This window comes from Microtus oregoni, unplaced genomic scaffold (genome assembly GCF_018167655.1).
Source record: "Microtus oregoni isolate MIOR12 unplaced genomic scaffold, Mior012 000050F_002, whole genome shotgun sequence".
Classification (NCBI taxonomy): domain Eukaryota; kingdom Metazoa; phylum Chordata; class Mammalia; order Rodentia; family Cricetidae; genus Microtus; species Microtus oregoni.
Window position 1 is genome coordinate 1798246 of NW_024543226.1, and position 19908 is coordinate 1818153.

The 19908-nt window shown below is 46.2% G+C and overlaps 1 protein-coding gene across 1 annotated transcript in view; it reads right to left on the reverse strand.

Annotated features, from left to right (window-relative positions):
* Drp2 (dystrophin related protein 2) overlaps positions 1 to 19908 on the reverse strand; it is a 120340-nt gene that overhangs the window by 79786 nt on the left and 20646 nt on the right. The window contains exons 2-12 of the mRNA XM_041636724.1: positions 16461 to 16638; positions 11918 to 12081; positions 9689 to 9845; positions 8738 to 8858; positions 6806 to 7074; positions 6279 to 6425; positions 5746 to 5824; positions 3602 to 3662; positions 3240 to 3301; positions 1300 to 1374; positions 107 to 308 (exon numbers count right to left, since the gene is read on the reverse strand). Of these exons, the coding sequence (XP_041492658.1) occupies positions 107 to 308; positions 1300 to 1374; positions 3240 to 3301; positions 3602 to 3662; positions 5746 to 5824; positions 6279 to 6425; positions 6806 to 7074; positions 8738 to 8858; positions 9689 to 9845; positions 11918 to 12081; positions 16461 to 16577 (1454 nt within the window). The 5' untranslated portion in view covers positions 16578 to 16638. The remainder of the gene's footprint in view (positions 1 to 106; positions 309 to 1299; positions 1375 to 3239; positions 3302 to 3601; positions 3663 to 5745; positions 5825 to 6278; positions 6426 to 6805; positions 7075 to 8737; positions 8859 to 9688; positions 9846 to 11917; positions 12082 to 16460; positions 16639 to 19908) is intronic.

Consider the following 19908-nt stretch of genomic DNA (forward strand, 5'->3'; position numbering starts at 1 on the left):
GAACCCATCCAAGTAGACCATGGGAGCAAGCCCTTCCCACCACAGCCAGTGGACATGCCCCATTGGATTGATTTGGGAGATGGTTTCCAGGGCCAAAAGCCTTTACCTATCAAAAACATTGAGAAGCCAGTTCAGGCTCATGTCCACACACAGTGGCACATTGACTAGGATGCCTCTTTCCTCCTCCAGTCGCTCATACAAGGCAGTCAGGCAGTGGATGACCTCCACCACGTCCATCACATGTTCACTGGCCTGCAGATCGTGCTCATTGAAGACCTCCAGAGCTGTAGTCAAAGTTACCAGATCCACTGGAAAGGAAGGAAGAAAAGGAAAATGCAGCCCCAAGAAGAAGCAGGGAACTGATGAGGCAAGGTGTCACCCAATCTGGTGCCAGCTCCAGACCAATCATTCGCAGATATGCCATAAACTTATTCTTTACCATGACCCCCCAACCCATGGAAGAGCAAGGCAGGAGGGGTCACCCCACTGTAGCACATGTCTGTGTACATCAGGTCTTTCACACCAGTTTTGAGGAAATGGCGAAATGTGAATAAGCGCACCGCCTGTGTTGTACTAACTCCCAGGGGATCACATCCCCGTTTAAGTTTCTCTGTTTGCAAAAGGTTTTTTTTTTTTCTTATCTTTTAAACTAATTTCACAGGTACAAAGGACTGAGGCCCTGGTCTCTCTCATAATGGGCCCTCTATCCCCGAGCTCAACCCTCAGCCCAACATCAGTTTCATCTGAAAACAGGTTTGTCCATGAGCCCTGTTCTAGGAAGCTTAGTCCTGCTTGGAAAGGGTCATGCACGGCTGAGTGAATGTGAAAATATTCACCAGGAAAATATTTTGATTACCTGTGATGTCTAACTAGACACCTGGGACAGGCAGTTTGACTCTTGGGCAAGGCCAGAAGGGACAGGACATCCGCAGCACGCTGACAACCAACTACGGATACTTGCTTTTAACCCTTCTGTTGCTATATCTAATAACCCCCAGATGGCAAACCATGAAGCAGACCCTGTCTGCTGCAAAGCAGTTTCTTGATTACCTAAGCTGGCTAAGGAAAAGGGACTAGGAACTGGATCGCTGTGGGGTTACTTTGAACACAAGGCTGGGCCTTGGAGTCAATGGAAAGATCACGTTTTCACAGCCAATATGTCCCAGTATTTGGAGAGTTCCCATCAAAGCAACCAATGACTCGGGCCAGCCAGGGTGGGATGCAAATAGCAAGAGGCAGCCAGGCGAGGAAGAGGAGTACAAGGGTGAAAGGCACGAGGAAGAACAACTGAGGACATACGGCGCAGGGCCTTCTGGACTCTGCGGAGCTTCATGGCCGTCCGATAAGCTGAGAACTTAATGTTGTTCAGATCAGCTGCAAAGAGCAGAAAGAGACTCACTTAGATCAGAGAAGTGTAACGAAGGCCAAATGTCAACCGTGAGATGCAGGAGTGAGGGTTGTTAGTAAAAGTGTGCTCTCGTGTGGCCACCAGGAGCACAGCTTCGTGTTATCCAGTAAAGTGGAGCACATTTGTCTTGCCGTCAGAGCAGCTATATTCTACAGAAGTGATATGCGAACACTTCTTTACTAAGGCTCACAGTAAGAAATGGATTTTATATCATGATCCAACATATACACATTTCAGAAAGCAATTCCTTCCTAGATTTAATAAAATAAAAACATAAAATTAATATCAAATCTGACCCTTGCCCGCTGATAGTTCCTCATCTATTTCAGTTTTTGAAGATTAATGTAACATGCTAAAATAATGTTATTACCTACATACTAAAAGCATGCTCTGGAAAAAGCTCTGCACACATGTGCCAGAAGCCATGTACATGAAATCTTCTGAAGCATTGTACATATTCACTCTAAACTAGGGACCCATGTGCCCGTCAGCAATATAGTGGGTAGAAAGGCTATGTCCAAAGGCATCCCCTATAGCAGTGAAAGCGTTCTAGCTGTAGCCACGTGGGTAAACTTGTGACATACGCTCTATTTCTCCTCGTAAGCAAAGACAAGGCAGGAACGAGTCTCATGATTGCAGACCAGAGTGTTGTAGGAGCTGCGGTGGGCTGCTTTCCCGCCCAGCTGCGCACGGCTAGCTTTACCCGAAATAATTACACAGAAATTGTATTCTTTTAAACACTGCTTGGCCCATTAGCTCTAGCCTCTTACTGGCTAATTCTCACATCTTGATTAACCCATTTTTAATAATCTGTGTACCACCACGACGTGTGGCTTACCAGGAAAGATCTTAACCTGCGTCTGTGTCAGATGGGAGAATCATGGTGACTGCCTGATTCTGGTTCTTTCTCCCAGTATTCTGTTCTGTTTACTCCACCCACCTAAGGGCTGGCCTATCAAAGGCCAAGCAGTTTCTTTATTAATTAACCAATGAAAGCAACAGATAGATGACACTCCCACATCACCAGAGACTGCTTTTCTAATCAGATTGGAATTCATGTCTTCAAGACTAGCTCCCTAATGATGCTAAACTGGTCCAGGCGAACATGGAGACTGTGCTGTAGAGGAAGATGCAGAGGAGCTGTTCTACCCTTTTAAAAATGACCTTACTGAAGTACAGTGGGCATGCAAGAAGCAACATGGAAATTGGCAACTAGAAAGCAGGCATGTATTTAATATATATAGCTTGATAAGTTTGGTGGTAAGTATACAGCGTAAGCTATCACAACAATCTGTGCCATAAACCTATCCATTCTTACCAAAGTTTCCTTCCACCTTCTTATTTATCAACCTTACTACGAGTAGTGGTGTGTTGCTGGTAAGAACATCTTAACGTAAGATTATTCTCTTCCACTTTGATATATGAAAATAGTACTATTAACTATATTCACTATGTCATATAGCAGATCCCTAGGACCTATTCTTGTGGCATAATTGAAACTGTGGCTTATGACCAATTACCTCTTTGTTTCCTCCTCTCCTAGCCTCTGACAGCCACCATTCTCCTCTCTGAGTCCATGAATCTGACTATCTTAAATTCCTTATATAAGTGGAATCATTCAGGGTTTGATCTTCTTTTCAAGCCCTTATTTCAGTTAGCATAACATTCTTTGGCCTTATCCATATCATCCAATGGTGTTGTTTTAAGACTAAAGAGTATTGTTCCATTTTGTGCATCAGTACATGTTCTTCATGCACTCATACATTGATGGTGTATAGGACAAAGATAACTGTACATATTCCCACCCCATATAGGAAGCTTGCATTCTCACCTAGAGTTTGGTATAACTCAGTCATCTTGGGATGGTCCCAGCACGTGGTCTGAGCCTGGTGGCTGCAAACAAAAGCATCAATAGCACCAACATCACATTCCCAACACTCTTTGCAGGCACACACCCATTAGTCAGTGAAGGGTGGGTTGCAAGAAGCTGCACAGAGCAACGATGAACTCTGAAGATCCTAATACACCAGAGTTCACCATCAACCGGGCAGAACCTTAAGCACTTCTGACAAGTTGGAGGAAACATTAGACTAAGCAGGGGAAATTCAAGGCACAGAGTTAGGAAAGCAAAAGGCAGGTGATGGAAGGGACAGGCAGGTGACTGACCGGCTCCTGGTTCTGATGATCACTCACTTGATGTAGTAGGGGACTTTATTGGGAGAAATTGCTCTTTCCCAGGGAACCTGGACAGAAGCTGGTAAAAGACAAGAGAAAAAAAAAGCTGGCCACTAGTGTTCTCCAAGCATCCTGACCACTCTTAAATTTCTTAATTAGATGAATTCATTTTATGTGAGTGCTTTGCCTGCATGTATGAATGAGTTTGCACCACTTGTATGCTTAGTGTCACAGAGGCCAGAAGAGGGCATTAGATCCCTTGGAACTGGACTTAGAGGTGGCTAGGCCTTGCCATGTGAGGGCTAGGAATTGAACCTTTTTCCTCCGCAAAAGGCAGTACTCTCCAGTCCATCCTGCCACCCCCCCCCCAACAGCCCTGACTGTCCTGGAACTCACTCTGTAGACCAGGCTGGTCTCGAACTCACAGAAACCCACCTGTCTCTGCCTCCTGAGTGTTGGGATTAAAGGTGTGTGCCACTGCCTTGGCCATTCTTATGTTCTATCCTTCCTCAAAGGTAGTTAAACATAAAAGGAAGTAACATTCACTTCCAACTGTTAACAGCTCCCAGGGAGAGACACTCCAAGAAACACACTGCTCCTTGATGTTGGGACAAGAGAAGGGGAAGAGGTTGTCACTGATGCCCTTTTGAAGCAGACACAGGGCTGGAATATAACCTTAATATTCACCCTAAGCAAACTGTCTTTTTTACCTGTCCAGATGCAGGTTACTGGACTGCCCTTGTGGCTATGAAATACAATTGTGTCACGAGACTTAAAGCCTTTCCCCTCTCAGATCTGGGGTTGGGGGAGAGGAGGTGGTACTGCCCATCTATCTCTCTTTTATAAAGCTCTCTTTCAACCCTCTGTCTATGTCACTGAGATCTTAACGGGAAGGCTCAGCTCACCTGGCTTACCTGCTCACTCAGTGCAATTTTTCTGAATATAGGAATCCTCTGCAGATACAACTATGTGGAACCAGCTATAAGGCAATAGTTCTAATCACGTTTATTGAGCTCTTTCTACATGCCAAATACTATGTTCCTGCCTTGTATGGACACCCAACTTTCCTTTTTGTATATTTTTATCACCTCCATTCCTACCTCCGTGGTCTAGGCCAGTGTCACCCTTCACACGGACTATCGTACAGCACATTTTGAGAGCTCTCTCTGTTCCCACTCTGGTCCCCGACAATGTATTCTGAACATCACGCTGAGATGGAAGTCAGATCATGTCACCCCCACTCTTCAAACCCTATCAAGAATTCTCTGTTCCATCTGGAATAAAATCTCAAGGTCTTAACTTTTACCTGCAAGGCCTCCTGAGCCATTTCTCTGGTCTTTCTTCTGCGTTTTTCTCCAGAGGTCTCCTGGCTTCTCCTTAGCACACCTCCGGATCCCCTGCTTTCAAGACCTTGCATTTCTGCCTCATGTGCTCCTTCAGCTATCCATGTGGTTATTCCTTCACTGCCCTTAGAACTCTGTAAAGCTGCCACCTTCTCAATGGGAGCTCTTCCTACTAGACACATGCTTTATTCTCTCATTGCCTTTAGGACGGTAAGACTGTCACCCTCCACTTGGGACTTCTTCACTGGCTCTTTCCTTTAAGTCTATTCCTCCCTGGGCATGCCTTTCTAGCTTTAGCCATATTTTCCATAGCACTTGCCACAGATTTCTCTTACACTTGTTTATTGATTCACCTATGACCTGTTTCCTCCACTAGAATGCAAGCTGTCCTAATCTAAGGTTCCTGTCTGTGTGTTTTTTCCCACCAGCGTGGCCCCTGTGCCCAGAAAAGTACCAGGTTCACAGCAAAACTGTCGCACAAATAACCTTATTTAATATTTAAAACCTTATTTAATATTAAAAATTAATAAAAATATATTAAAAGAACAAGGAAATCTCCCCCTTTTCAGATGGGAAAGGTGAGGTTAAAAAAGATTACACTTTTTTTTTTCAGATTTGCACAGCTCTTAAGAGTAAAACTCAGCTCTCTCCGACTGGGGAGGCTGCTCTTCCTACCACCACACTGCACAGCCTTTTCCTTATTGCTTCTTGGATGCCGAGATATACTGGGCTTCCACCAGACCCCCTAGTGGACAACAGCAGATTCTCTTGTCAAATGGCTAAGGTTCTGCTACATGAAGTCTAGTTTGTCTCACGTACTCGAGAGGAAGTGCTGTGACCCAGGCCCAAAGTCCCGGTGGGCATCCTGGAGCTGCTTAAGCCTCTCAGCAACTGACGCCTGCGGAAAGAACAGTGGGTTACTTCCAGCCATTCGGTGTGGAATCTGCAGGTGCCTCCAAGAATCTTTATGAGCTCTCTCACAGGCCGCCCTTTCTCCTGGTCCAGTTCCATCACAGCCACCCAACTCCCATCCTCCTCTCGCATTGCTAAGGATGGGAGAACAGCCTCGCTAGTTCTGAGCCGTGGTAACTCTCTCCAGTCTAACCAGTGTACTGAAATCTAGACAAGCGCCTCTCATTCTTCTTGTTCAACCACTTCCCGCAACTTAGAGGTTGAGCAGTTTATTTCCTGACTCCTAATTCTCTACTATTCTTTTTTTTTCTCTACTATTCTTTTTCCGTGTAGGTTTCACTTCCAAACCCATGGTATCCTTTGGGCCTGCGTACACTTCCCCCCAAATCCTGGCCATACCAAGATGCGTCCCCAAAACTCATTTCAGGAGGCTCCTCTACCTGGAGCTGTTTCCACCGCATGTTGATCTGTTCCAGAGCCCTCGAGTTCTCCATTGACAGGTGCACATCAGAAATGGCAAGCTGGTGGGCCAAGTCATTCACTAACTTCACTCCATCTTTCACAGGAGAGAATTCTTCTTTGAATAGCTAGAAAGCCAGAACCCAAGTACCACAGAAGACAGAGAGTAGGAGAGAGGACACATTACTCATTGACCAGCCTTTCCCATGGAGAGCTCGAGTCTCAACCCCACCACCCAGCTACTTGGCTGTTTGTGCAAGAGACTAAGATATGAGTGCTCACTAGCCTTACCCTTTGATTCTATTCATTTCAGAAAAAGCAGGGAAAGAGAAAACAGAAGCACAGAGGTGGCGACAGGCAAACTAGCCCCCAATCTAGCCCAGAACTAAAAGAGGGTCAGCTGTGGTCCAGACCAACAAGTCTCAGCAGAAGGTGAATCGGCACTGTGAAAGGACTTCGGGTCGTGCAGCAAGGACTGTAGTCTGGGAAGCAGACCTACATTACATACCTTGATGGCTTGGATATGGTCTGGGAGGGAATCAATGAAGAGATCCCCAATGGGCTCCCAAGTGGCTCGGACTCCCTCTGCTTGGGTCAGAGTACTGCTCAGTTCCTCCATTGTGCTTTGAATCTCCAACAGATGTTCCAGAGTATGCTCAATGTGGCGATGCTGGTCCACACAGCGGGCTGTCAGCTTCTCCCACAACTCACTAGCCACTGTTGCCTGCTTCCACACAAAGCGGCTAAGATTCTGAATTCGCTGTCTGGGGGAGTTATCTGTGAGTACAATCAGGAAGCCAAGTCAAGCTATCTTGACAGAGGCAACCCAGAGAAAGACTAAAGCAAAGTCATCCTTTTATACATGTGCACGCTTGCCTGTAATGTGGGGTTAGGGACACCAGTGTGTGCCTGTTTGTATATGAATATTCATATTTACATATATATATATTTCCATGGCTGAGCTCCTTTTGTATATTCAGAAATTTAAATTCTTACTACATTTACTTATGTATTTATGCATATATATTTATTTTGTCTGTTCGTGTGTGTGTGTGTGTGTGTGTGTGTGTGTGTGTGTCTTCTACACGCCTGTGTGGAGGTCAGAAGTCAGTGTGCTGAAGTTGCCTTTCTCTTTCTACAAAGTGGATCCCAGAGCTCTAACTCAGGTTGTCAGACTCTGGGGCAAGCACCTTTAACAACAGAGTCATCTCACTGACCCACATTCAGTGATTGTTTTTAAAAAAAATTAAACCATTCATCTTGAGATTATTATAAATTAGCTTTTGGTCATAAGAAAAACCATGGCACTGGGTGGTGGTGGTGCACGCCTTTAATCCCAGCACTCGGGAGGCAGAGGCAGGTGGATCTCTGTGAGTTCGAGGCCAGCCTGGTCTACAAGAGCTAGTTCCAGGACAGGAACCAAAAAAAGCTACGGAGAAACCCTGTCTCGAAAAATCAAAAAAAAAAAAAAAAAAGAAAGAAAGAAAAAAAGAAAAAAAAAGAAAAACCATGACTATTTCCTGCACCACCCTTGACGATATGGTAATGTCTGTAAAGTGACAGCATTATGTCACAGCCAGGGTTTAGGCACTGATATAATCTGTCAATTTTGTTCAGAGTTCCCTGGTTTTACTTTTACTGGTATTCATTTTTGTGCAAGTGCGCGCGCGCGCGCACACACACACACACACACACACACACACACACACAGAGTTCTATGCAGTTTTATCATGAATCTACTGCCACATGAAGCCATTTTAGTCTCCTCCCACTTTTGCATTAAGGTTTTCTCGCTTTTAAATGGTAAAGTAAATAATGAAGAACACATTTTAAGAGGTGTGACGAGGTAAATCATCCGGTCCTATTCACACACCCTCAGGGGATGATTGAGGCACTGGTGTCTGCTGCTCACCAAAATCCAAAGAAAGGCAGCCCCAGCCCAGGAATCTGGTATAACGTGCCAAGCTTTTCTACTCGGACTCCTCAGTTTTAGGTTTCCTCCTGGGCCCTCAGACTTCCTGCTGGAAGAAGACTCAGAATCTATCGTCGCAAGTTATGTGAACTTGCCTTATTCTCTCTGGAGCTTGCCCTATTTGAGGCCCATTGAGCAGCAAGTTATGTTCTAACCGAGAGACCAGAAATCAACTGAGCCTGTGAACAGAATCTACAAAGGACTCCACTAATGAAGGTCTCATTGCAAGGCCACAAATGATACTCTGAAGAGCGCATACAGCTTTAGGACACGCGTTGGCAAGACCTGCTTCAGGTTCTTTCCATTTTCTTACAGCTGTGATTCTTATCCCCTTTTGACTTTGAGCTTACAGGAAAAAACTACGTTTCTAAGTAGCGGCAAGAAAGGAGCCAGCGAAAGGCACAAAGTGTTTGCTTAGTAGTACTTACCGTTCAAGAAGAAGCAAGGGAAGACAGCAAGGCCACCTACCTTTACTCTCAGAATCTGGCTGCTCTAATTCCTCAAACGGGTGCTGGGACAGGAAAGCCTGAGCCGATTCCAGCACGGAGTAGATATAGGGGCCCTTAGACTTGACCTCTTCCATAAAGGCCTGGAAAGGTTTGCAGCCAACCAGAAAAGAAAGCCTTTCAATCACTTCTATTTTATCTTGTGCCAACAACCTTTCTTCTCAAGATAACTTGGTCCTGTGGCATTACTAAGTATTTTAGGGTTACCCGGGGTGGAGGAGAGAGTATTAATCCTCCCCATAGGCTAGGAAGTCTACTAGTGTGCAAGGAGTCTGGCTATGCCATAGAGTAGAAGAAACGCAGAGTGGATCTCAGCTTTCTAGAAGACTCATTGTGAGACCAGCCTGGCTTCTGTAATTAGTTTGAGTCCAGTCTGAGCTACATAGTAAGAGGCTAGCCAAGTCTAAGTAGTAAAATCTTGTCTCAAAAACAAACAGAACCAAGGGATATTGATCATTTTCTGATTATAGAGGTGATGTCACAGGGATATTTAAAAGTTCAGAAAACTATAAATTAAAATTTAAAACTATAATTTATAACTTATAGAATATTACAAAATTAAGGAGATGTCCAGTTTTATCGTCTTGCTGTACTCCCCCACCATGCCAGCTCTGTATATACACACACAGCTATGCACATTTTAGGGAACAGAGACCTCTAGTTATGTAGTTTGCATTTTAAACATCATATTACGCTTATTTGTCCATGTTCTCCTTATAAATCAAGGCAGGTTTAAATTGGATGACAAGACGTGGCGCACTCTGCGGATGGAGTGCGGGCCCCAGACTAGGACGCGGACCATCACCTACTGCTTTAGGTGTCTGAGGAGAACTGAGGGCCTATCTGTTAGGATACTGGGAAGGGTACTTCCTGCCGAGAGGCTCCACAGCACACCTCCAGGAGTCCGACTTACCGCGTGTGTCTCCTTCTCCTGTTGTACCAGGGTCACATCCCCTTGTAGGGGCAGCTGAGTCGACAGCTCCTCATCCTTTTGACTGAGCCAGTCAATAATCTCCTGGAGTGGGAGCTGAAGCTTCCCACTGTGGTCTGAGAAGGCCTCTAGGCGAGCGCTGCGTGGAGCAGTAAGACCAGCGATTCAATCACCTTTTAAGTAACAAAATCTATTCTTCCTTTAATACACTACATGAATTCAAAGGAACTTCTCTAGCTGCAATGGAAGGAGGCTCAGGAGCCCCTTCTCCTTGTATCTACTTATGAACATTCCTGAGGTCCCACCACAAGTGTGAGTATTTGAAACAGTGGTTGGGAGCAGTCCTATATTAAAAGCGTTTAAACCATCACTTTGTGGGTCTTGGTCACTTCAACTGCAAGTCCAGCACCATGCCAGGAAAGGTAAGAAACTCAGCAAGGACATTAGGGGTGATAGCAATCTGGCTGCCCCCTTGTCCTGACAAATCTGAATCCGCTCAGTCACATAGGATGCTCTGCCCAGGACAGAATACAGTTGGTGGGAAGGGCACGATGGTTGGTTGAATATGAGCACAAACATGAACAAGGATGCAAGCGAATCTCACCAGCCCAAAGAGGCTCAAAAGATGACAAAAAAACACTGGCTACAGGTTGGAAATACAGAAGAAAAAAAGGTATTATATAATCACATATCTGTTTGCCCCCAACTCCCAAAGGTCTAATGATAGGAAGTTAGAGGCTGGTCAAGGCCTGCAACAGTTGCAAATCCCATTCCTCTTAGTTGGCACTAAGATAGTGACAACTATCTTTGTCCACTGCTTCCCTGTACCTGAAAAGAAACTTTTTCTAAATTATGGTGTCAACTAGTTCTTTCAACAATCTTATTGGGTGGGCATTGTTATTTCCAAAAATGACTGTTCATAACTCAGACTTAAGTGACTGAAGCAGTTCCGTGATCAGAAACAGGTCTACCTGGCACACAGCTCTGTGATTGGAAACAGGTCTACCTGGCACACAGCTCTGTGATTGGAAACAGGTCTACCTGGAACACAGCTCTGTGATCGGAAACAGGTCTACCTGGCACACAGCTCTGTGATTGGAAACAGGTCTACCTGGCACACAGCTCTGTGATTGGAAACAGGTCTACCTGGCACTCCAGTCTGCTTTCTTCCAGCTTTTCAACACTGCCTCACCTCATCACAGACCCCCGGAAGCCACACTTTTGGGCTTTGGTGGTAGGAAATGGAGGTTTGGAAAGAATGAGACATACATAGAAGGGCAGAAAGAGAACATCATATAGAAATTGCCTTTAGGTTCTTACTGTCTTGCACCTGCCGGAGCTACTAAGCCATGGATGGAGAAGAGGACACAAAAAGACACAAGTGAGCTGGAGAGGCAGCTCAGTTGGTAGAGTGCTTGCTTAGCAGACTCCAGTTGGATTTCCGTGACCACATGAATTGAACACGGTAGTTTATGCCTGTAATCTGAATACTCAGATGGTGAAAACAGGAGGAACACAGGCTCTAGGTCCTCAGCTACATAGTGACTTTAAGGACAGTCTGGGATACGTGAGACCCTGTATCTAAATAAATAAATAAATAAAACAAAATACAAGAAAGGGGTGGGAGTACACAGATGAAACCCTCCATGGCTGGACAGTCGTGAGGAAGGAGAGGCGGGGACAATTGCTTCATTTTTCTTTACATATCAACCCTTTTAAGTTTAGAAAGCATTTTCCCATGTTATTTGGATGTTCATGACAACCTTGGGAGGTATGGAGGACAGGTATTATTTATCCCTCCACTTATTTCATTTTCTTAAGAAACAAAAGAACAAAGCCAGGTGTAGTAGTGCTGGCCTATAAGCCAAGCACTGGAAAGATAAAGGAAAGGTGACTCTGAGGTTCAAGGCCAGCCTGCACTCTACAGAGAGTGCTGAGAGTGCCCAGCCTGCCACAGCTGCAATCTCCAGACAAAACCAAACCGAGTGGAAGCTAAAATTCAGAGAACTTGAGCAACTTACCCAAGATGACACATAAAACAGGTTAAGATAGAAATGTCCTTACTTCTAACCTAGGATTCTTTCTCTGGTTCCAGAGAAAGATGGAAAGAAATAGCTAGCGAGGTTGACTGGGGGAGGGCACACGAACTGCAGCGACCAAAGGAGCCCAATACTGTCCCAGTCAATCCCTAAAGTAACTGTTAATCCTTACCGGAGGTTGTGGGACTTCTTTTTTATTTCATTCCAACACAGATTCATGGCTGATGATTCCAGGTGGCCAATGGCTCCAACAGACCCGTTCAAGAGCTTTGGACTTAGGCAGGGATCCCCAGCACCATCCCAAGGAGGTACAGGGATGGGGACCGCAGCTCTAACCTGGACAGAAACACAAGAAGTCTGTGGTCCCTGGTCTTTTCCATGCCCTGTTCTGTGCTAAGCGTGGGACACGAGGGACCAAGATGAGAGAAAGTCTGGTCCCAGGGTCCAGAAATCCTGTCCCACTTAGTGTGGGTGTGTATTCAAGGGGTGAACTGCAGAAGGACTCTAGGGTCCCACTCACTGGGAGATCTCTTAACACAGGCACAGAAGTGCCAAGTACTGCTTCCTTCACTAGCCCTTCCACCCCTGGCGCAGCTAGAAATTTTGCCGGGATGACTGTGCAAATGGGCTCTTCATCCACTATGAAGCTGGTGAGATTTCTCCAAACATGAACAATCGTAGCATTCACACCGAGCTACAGACTCAGTCCACAGGGACTCACACTTTACCCAGTCTTCCAGAAAATATAGCTGAGGGGCTGTCCCACAAAGATTCGGAGGAAAGGCAGATAAGATAAGGCAAAGGAAGCGACCCATTCCCTGTATCCTGCTTTCCGATGGATCTAGGCCTTTGAGGTCACCTTCCATCAGTTTTAACCCACACTACAAACCACAGTCAAGAAGCCCGGAAATCTTCCAAAAGGGCACTGGTCAGGAAGGTGAATATGTACTGAGAAAGATAGAAAGGAGCATTCTGGATTTTGCACTAGAAAGGACTCTGACCAGGCTCGGCAGTCGAGAGGCCCAGTCTGGAGATTGGGTTCTCAGTCTCAGTTTCTACTGTTGCTGTCCTGGGCACTGGCAAGACCCAGTGAGAGTACTGACAGGTCTAGGGGATCCTGGATCAAATCACCCATTATGAGCATAGAGCCCCAAACACCCAGCCAGGGGGCAGCAGAGGGTGGAGGGAGGGGGATTGTTGGAGGAGGGGGATCTTTACCTGATCCATCCTACCCAGAGAGACTAGCATGCTTGTCTGGGGGTCTACCTGTGTTTGCCTACCTAGCTGGCCCTCCTAGAGGCTGGGACTCCCCGATTCTCCCCTGATTCTCCCCCGATTCTCCTCTCTGCCTTAAAATCATACTTCTTACAAGACTCTTCAGGAGATTTAGGATACTAATCACCCCAGTAAAGTCCCAGTTCACACCACAGCATGAAAGGAAAGCGAAGGAACTGCCAAGTTCTGGGGGACAAGCTGAGAACTCAGTCACCTTGCAGCCTGAGTGCTGACCCTACCTGTGCTGCCGGAGGTGTCCATGGCAGGACCTCGGAGCTCCATGACTTTCCCTCAGCGGGAGTCTGGACCCTGTGACTAGTGACTGCAGACAGGCAGAATCCCAAGGAGCTCTGAGCAAGCCCACTCAGGGAGACAGGCAGAGCTGAGCCAGATCAGGAGGTGGGCTGGGGGGCTGCTACCCTGTTTGTTTACTGACCCCCCAGGAATCTGGAGGGGGCGGCCATGTCAGAGCCTACCCAGTGAATCAGAGCTTTGTTGTGGGGAATTCCGGCTCGCTCCCAGGCTGGCATAAGATGGGCAGGAGTGGGACTGGGCATTCCATGGTGCTGAGGAGAGGCGTGGAGAGGGCAGCCCCTGTTGACTAACTTTCTCCCTTTCTGTGGAAGACACAAAGCACTCACTGCCTCCGAGCCCAGCTCTGCCCTGAAGTGGACAAAAAGATAAGACAACTTTAGCAATAAGCTTTATTGAAGGCAATTTCTCCAAGCACTGATGGAGAGTGAGCTTGGGAAATAAGCCTTGCTCTGTCACAGAATGTCTGCATTGGGAAGCTGGGGTGGCAGAATCCCTCTGCATTTGATTATCTTCCATGAGTGCAGAGGCCAGAAGACTCGCTGGAGGCCAGGGTGAAAACAAGGGAGTGCTTTGCCCTGCTTCGGAGGGGCAGAGGGAGAGCCATGACCAGTAGACCTCTGTACCCTGAGGACACACTGATGGGCTCTGGGCATCCCTTTGAGCTCTCTAATGGAGGAAGAGGACAATGAAATGTAGCAGCTCTGTGAATAGAGCCAGGGATGGAGATGCCCCTGTGCCAACCTGTGCTATACTGGGTGGGATTGAGGGAAACCCTTTCCATTAAGGCACTGACTGAGGGAGGGGCAGAGGCTCTACTGGAAATGACCCCTAGTTTCCCTCTTTAGCAGACTTGCCTGGAAAAGGCTGACATTCGGGAGCTCAGCCCCCACCCCTGAGCACTTTCGGAAAACACAATGTTTATACCAAAAAGCATTCTGTTCCCATCCCTGTTTATCTCCCACAGTCTTCTAGGCTTTCCACGGTTTCGCATTGTTTCCGTGCTGAGGGCCACCTACAGGAATAGCTGCAACAGCTGCCTGACCCTTTCTAGGGGCCCCAGTGGAGCCAAGCGAGATGACTGGAGGATGGCAGGGGAGGACAAGCCAAGAGCGGGGAGTGGCTTCTAGTTACAGGCATTACTTGTGTTAGGATAACTGGGCTAAAGCCAGTGTCAGAAAGTCCTTTGGACTGGGAATGCCCCAGAGTTGGGAACAGCCCCTTGTGACCCAGCCGTGACCAAGCTGTCCTGGCTGTGTTTGGGAGAAGAACACACAATGAGCTGGGCGCCATGAGTGTTAGCCTTTCATGCCCTTCAGCGCTTTCTTCTTAGTTTCCTAATCCCCGTCCAGCTCCTGCATTGTTCTCTAGCGCCCTGTTCTCCCCTCATTTCCCCTCTGCCAAGGGCCAAGGACACTTCCTAGGCAAATCACGGAGAGAAATTGCTTTCTTCCCTTTCCCTATCACTTGCTTTCCCCTTGTGGTTTTTGTGGCTAAGATACCTGCTGCTCATGCCACATCCACAGGTTCTCTACCCACACCTCTAATCCTTGAGACAACAGCAGTGCAGGAAACCTACAGCGAAGCAGGACAGACTTGCTGTGCCATTCACAACCACACACTCAAACCCCCATGTGCTCTGCCCGTGTAAGGAAGCTTGTTGGGAGGTAATGGGCAAAGGACGTCTTTCGGAAAAACGCGGGCTTCTCAACACTGCAACACTATGAGAGCCACACTCCAAGGAACAGGTAGATTACTGGGTGATTCTAAATTGACTCTGGCTTTGAGAATATATTAGAGGAAGAAATTTTTCTCTGGCTAAATTCAAAAACAAAAATGACTAATAAAGACCATCTCCTCATTCCTGTCTGGATCTTGACTTTTCCTTAGTTTTCCCCCAAATGATTTCCCTAACAGCTGGATTCTCTCCCTATTGCTGTTCTCCCTCTTTCCTGTCACCCTACAAACGAACCTGCTGCCTGTGCCCCTAGAAAGGACTCAGCCGGGCAGTTTGTCTGTACTCTGTAGAATACATTGTGCTTCCTCATGGCTCACAGTCTCCGGAACCCAAAGCAAGGCGCGGAAACCCAGAGTAGTGCCTATGTCCCCCTCGTTTCCAGACAGTTTCTCCGAGAGCTCCTTCATCATTAGGAAAGGTGGGTTCTCTCTCTAAATTACTACCTCTCACCCACCTACCAATATACAAACAGGCAGACAGACAGATACACATACACACACACAGACATACATACACCGCCACTACCGCTAATATCACCAGACTCCTAGCTGAGAAGAGAAAATTCTTAACAGGGCTGAATCAGGAGCTGATGGGGGAGTGTCATATATCAATCTGTTGATTTCATTGGTTAAGCAATAAAGAAACTGCTTGGCCCTCATAGGTTAAAACATAGGTGGGTGGAGTAAACAGAACAGAAGGCTGGGAGAAAGAAGCTGAGTCAGGGAGTCACCATGATTCTCCCACTCCAGACAGACGTAGGCTAGAATCTCCCTGGTAAGCGCACCTCGTGGTGCTACATAAATTAATAGAAATGGGTTAAGAGGCTGAAACTAAGGGGCCAAGCAGTGTTTAAAAGAATACAGTTTCCGTGTAATTATTTCGGGTAAAGCTAGCCGTGCAGGCGGCAGGGGTGCCGGGGACGCAGCCCGCCACTCTTATTACAACAAGGAGCTGCAAAGAAGATTGGAGACTTGAGATGACGAGCCAAATGAGAGAGAAACCAGAAGACTATAAAGAACATTACTTAGAACCCAAAGCCAGGGAAGGATCTCTTTCTGCCCTAAGCCATGCTCTGAAGTATCATTCTCTTTTAGGATCTCACCCAGACCTCTAACCCGCAGAAGGTTAACATGGGATCGGTTCCCATTAGTCACAATGGGACTTTGGATTGCCTAACCTGACAACTTCCTTCGCTGTATGCCTCCACCCCCCCCCCATTAACTAGCTCATGGCTGATAAGGGGCGGGCTGCAGGAAGCTCTGTGCTATCTAAGGCTTTTCATTTACATGTCTTTCCTTGCACTGTAGAAAATACAGGGCTCACATAGATTCACACAGATCCCACCTTTAGTCTTTTGACACAGGCGTTTCTTTTACTAATGGACACTTACCTGAGGCTGGGGACAGGTATTTCTGAGGCTGCTGCCGTGATGAAACCTGTCCACAGCACGCCACTCATGACATCGTGGGAGGGTATAAGGGCATCCCTGCATGACCAAAGGTTGCATCAGAACCAAGGCTCATGGAGGGTGAGGGTTGCCAGTAGACCAAGTCTTGAGCATCAAGCACCTGGAAGAGTAATATGGAGATATTTAGAGACAAGACTAGAAAAAGCCAATGAAGTCAGCATATCCTAACAGCTGTATGGACCAGCCAGCTGTGCACATAAGTAGTCACAGATAACTGTTACTTATATGCTAGTTCATCCCAGGCTACTGTGTGCCATAAAAGATTAATCACTAGCCAAGGAAGTGTTATTGTTACCTATTCTGCTGTGTGCTGAGGACACAAAGATGAATGACTATGGCATAGGCTAGAGAAGCAGCTAGTAATTATAATAAAATCCTCATGTGTCAAATACTAGAATTAAGGCTAGACTAGGTTAGGGGAGCACAAAGCGTATCTGGGACCACCCAGATTCAGAGAGGCTGCATTTGAGGGCCTAGGGAGGTAGCTCAGTCAGTTAAGTGCTTGCTACATAAGCATGAGGACTATAATTTGGTCCCCAGAACACACACTTTCAAAAAAGTTGGGGGGGGTGGGGCTGGAGAGATGGCTCAGCAATTAAGAGCACTGGCTGCTCTTCCAGAGGACCTGAGTTCAATTCCCAGCAACCATATGGTGGCTCACAACCATCCGTAACCATACCTGGTGCCCTCTTCTGGCTTGCAGGCAGACATGCAGGCAGAACACTGCATACATAATAAATAAATCTTTACAAAAGTATTGGGTATGTTAGCATGTGTTTATAATCCTAACAATGGGGAGGAGAAACAGAAGATCACTGGGGCATTCCAGCTAGCCAGCCTAGCATACTTCCTGAGCTCTGGGCCAATGAGAGACTCTGTCACAGAAAAAGAACAAGAAAAAAGCGGCTCCTGAGGTTGACTCCTGGCTTCCATACAAATGTGTGCATATATGCACATGCTTCTGCACATACACATGAATCCACTTGAAATCACATGCATGTGTGCGTACACACACACACACACACACACACACACACACACACACACACCAAACAGAATTCATTTGCGATGAGCATTGGAGGCAGAGTTGCCTATGTAGCAAAGGGGAGAAAGGAAGACGGGCACTAACTATTGACACCCCTATTTAAAGGGTGATCTCACAAACAGGGTGAAGCAGACTCAGGTAACAGTGGGCTCAGTATAGCCAGAGTTTGGAAGACCCAATGCCGGCTCCAAGGAGTTCCCACTCAGAGAAAAGAAATAGGGAGAATAAAGAGCATAAACTATGTGCTTTAATACTAGAAGTAGTGATGGGATGGAGGAAAGAAATAGATGAGGCCAAGGAGAATCCTTCCTGGTCATGTCAAGAAAATTTCTCGAGAGAAAATGTACTTTAGATGAATCATGGAAGAGAAGTGGGATTGCATTAAGTAGAAAAGATAAAACCAAAAAGAATTCTCCAAATTGCACATAAAAAAGGCGTAGTGTGAGCAAAGAAGAAGATAGGTGCCTGACTGGGCTGTGTCCTGAATGACAAACAGAAGATTCTCACTTTTATCTTGTAGACAAGAAGGAGGCACTGAAGATTTGAGGCAGCAGAGTGACACGGCCAGATTTTTCCCCGCTTGCCTTGTGTGGCGATTCTTCCAGGGGAAGGACACACTGAAAAAACTAGTCTCGGATAAATAGTTAGGCCGGATGCACGAGCAGACCGCAGGCTTTGAGGCACACTGAAGAGGAAAACTGTTTGGGACTCCAAGGCCAAGTGGATGTGAAAGGTGAGGGAGCTGAAGGGGTCAACATGTCTAATTGGGGAGCTAGGTGGGGAACTTTGCCAACAGTAAGAGCAGGAACACAGGGAAAAAGCACCCATTTGGTGTGGTAAGCGGTGAGGGCAATGGTACATAATCAGCTGTGCTGGAGACATTTAGCTTTACACATCAGGACTGACGAGCTTTGAAAGGGAGATATGTGAGCTAAACATGTGATGTCCAGATGAATTGATGGTTTAATAAATGTACACAGCATGAGGGTAAGCAGCAAGGATGATGCTTGCAAATGAAAACGGCGGCCTCTTTCAGTGTGTGGCCAGAGCAAACCGCCCTCCAAAGGGGAAGAAGCAATCATCTTTGGTTCCTGGGAGTGATGATTAAATAGTGACCATTTTTAGACTCTATTCCACCGGTTCGCAACATTTTACAAATAAGGGTCCCCTCCTAAGATAAAAAGAAGTCTCACTTCACCCACTCACACCCACAGTAGTAGTTGTACTTTTAGAAGTTATGGAATGAGAAAACCGCTTAACACATTTAGACATCTGTAGACTTCATGCATTGAGTACCCACTTCTTCAAGGGATCATGGTCCCAACATGGAGGGCTATTAACAGATTCTGGTGCTTGTAGAGTGAAGGACATTTTATTATAGCTAAAAATTCCTGGCAATTATACAGCTACACAGTTTTCCACCCACAAAGAGATTCCCCCAAAGGATGGCTGAAAATTTGATTTCCCCAACCAACTACCAACAGAAAAATATCAGTCACTCAGATAAAATATAACGTATTGAGCTGGGTGTCGTGATGTAGCCTTTAATCCCAGAATTTAGGAGGCAGAGATGGGCAGCTTTCTAGAAGCCTGATTTACATAGTGTGTTCCAGTCCAAATGCTCATATTTTTGTTGAATTCACAAATAATTCACGATCTTAAAATTATAAAAAAAAATTTCTATGGTGTTAGCAACTGAATCCGGGGACTTGAGCATACTAGACAAGCTCTATATCGCTGAACCGCATTTCTAGCCCTTAACACATTTTTCATTTGAGAGTTGAGTGGTGGTGGCGCACACCTTTAATTCCAGCACTTGGGAGGCAGAGGCAGGTGGATCTCTGTTCCAGCATGGTCTACAGAGATGTTCCAGGACAGCCAGGGCTACACAGAGAAATCCTGGCCTTAAAACAAACAAAAACCAAAAAAATCTTTTTCACTTGAAATTTATTTATTTATTTACTTGTAGTGCCGGGGACAGGACCCGGAGCCTTTCAAATGCTAGGGAAGAGGTTTACTGCTGAGCTGAGTCTTCAACTTTCATGAACACTCTGTACAGAAAAACTGAATGGATCTGAAAATAATTGCCATGTCACTACAACCCAGAGACAACAGTCACTAACAGATGTAAAGATGTAGTACTTTGTCTTTGAAATAGAAATCCTGGTACGTTGCAGGTAATCTGGAGGACATGAAGCTGGGCGCACGTGACCAGGAGGAGAGTCGGAATAACTAAAAACAGAGTGTTTCAAAGAGAGCAGAGGAAGAGCTTTGGAAACTCAGGAAGGTAGTAGCAGTAATGGAGAGAAAGTGAAAAGTACTCTA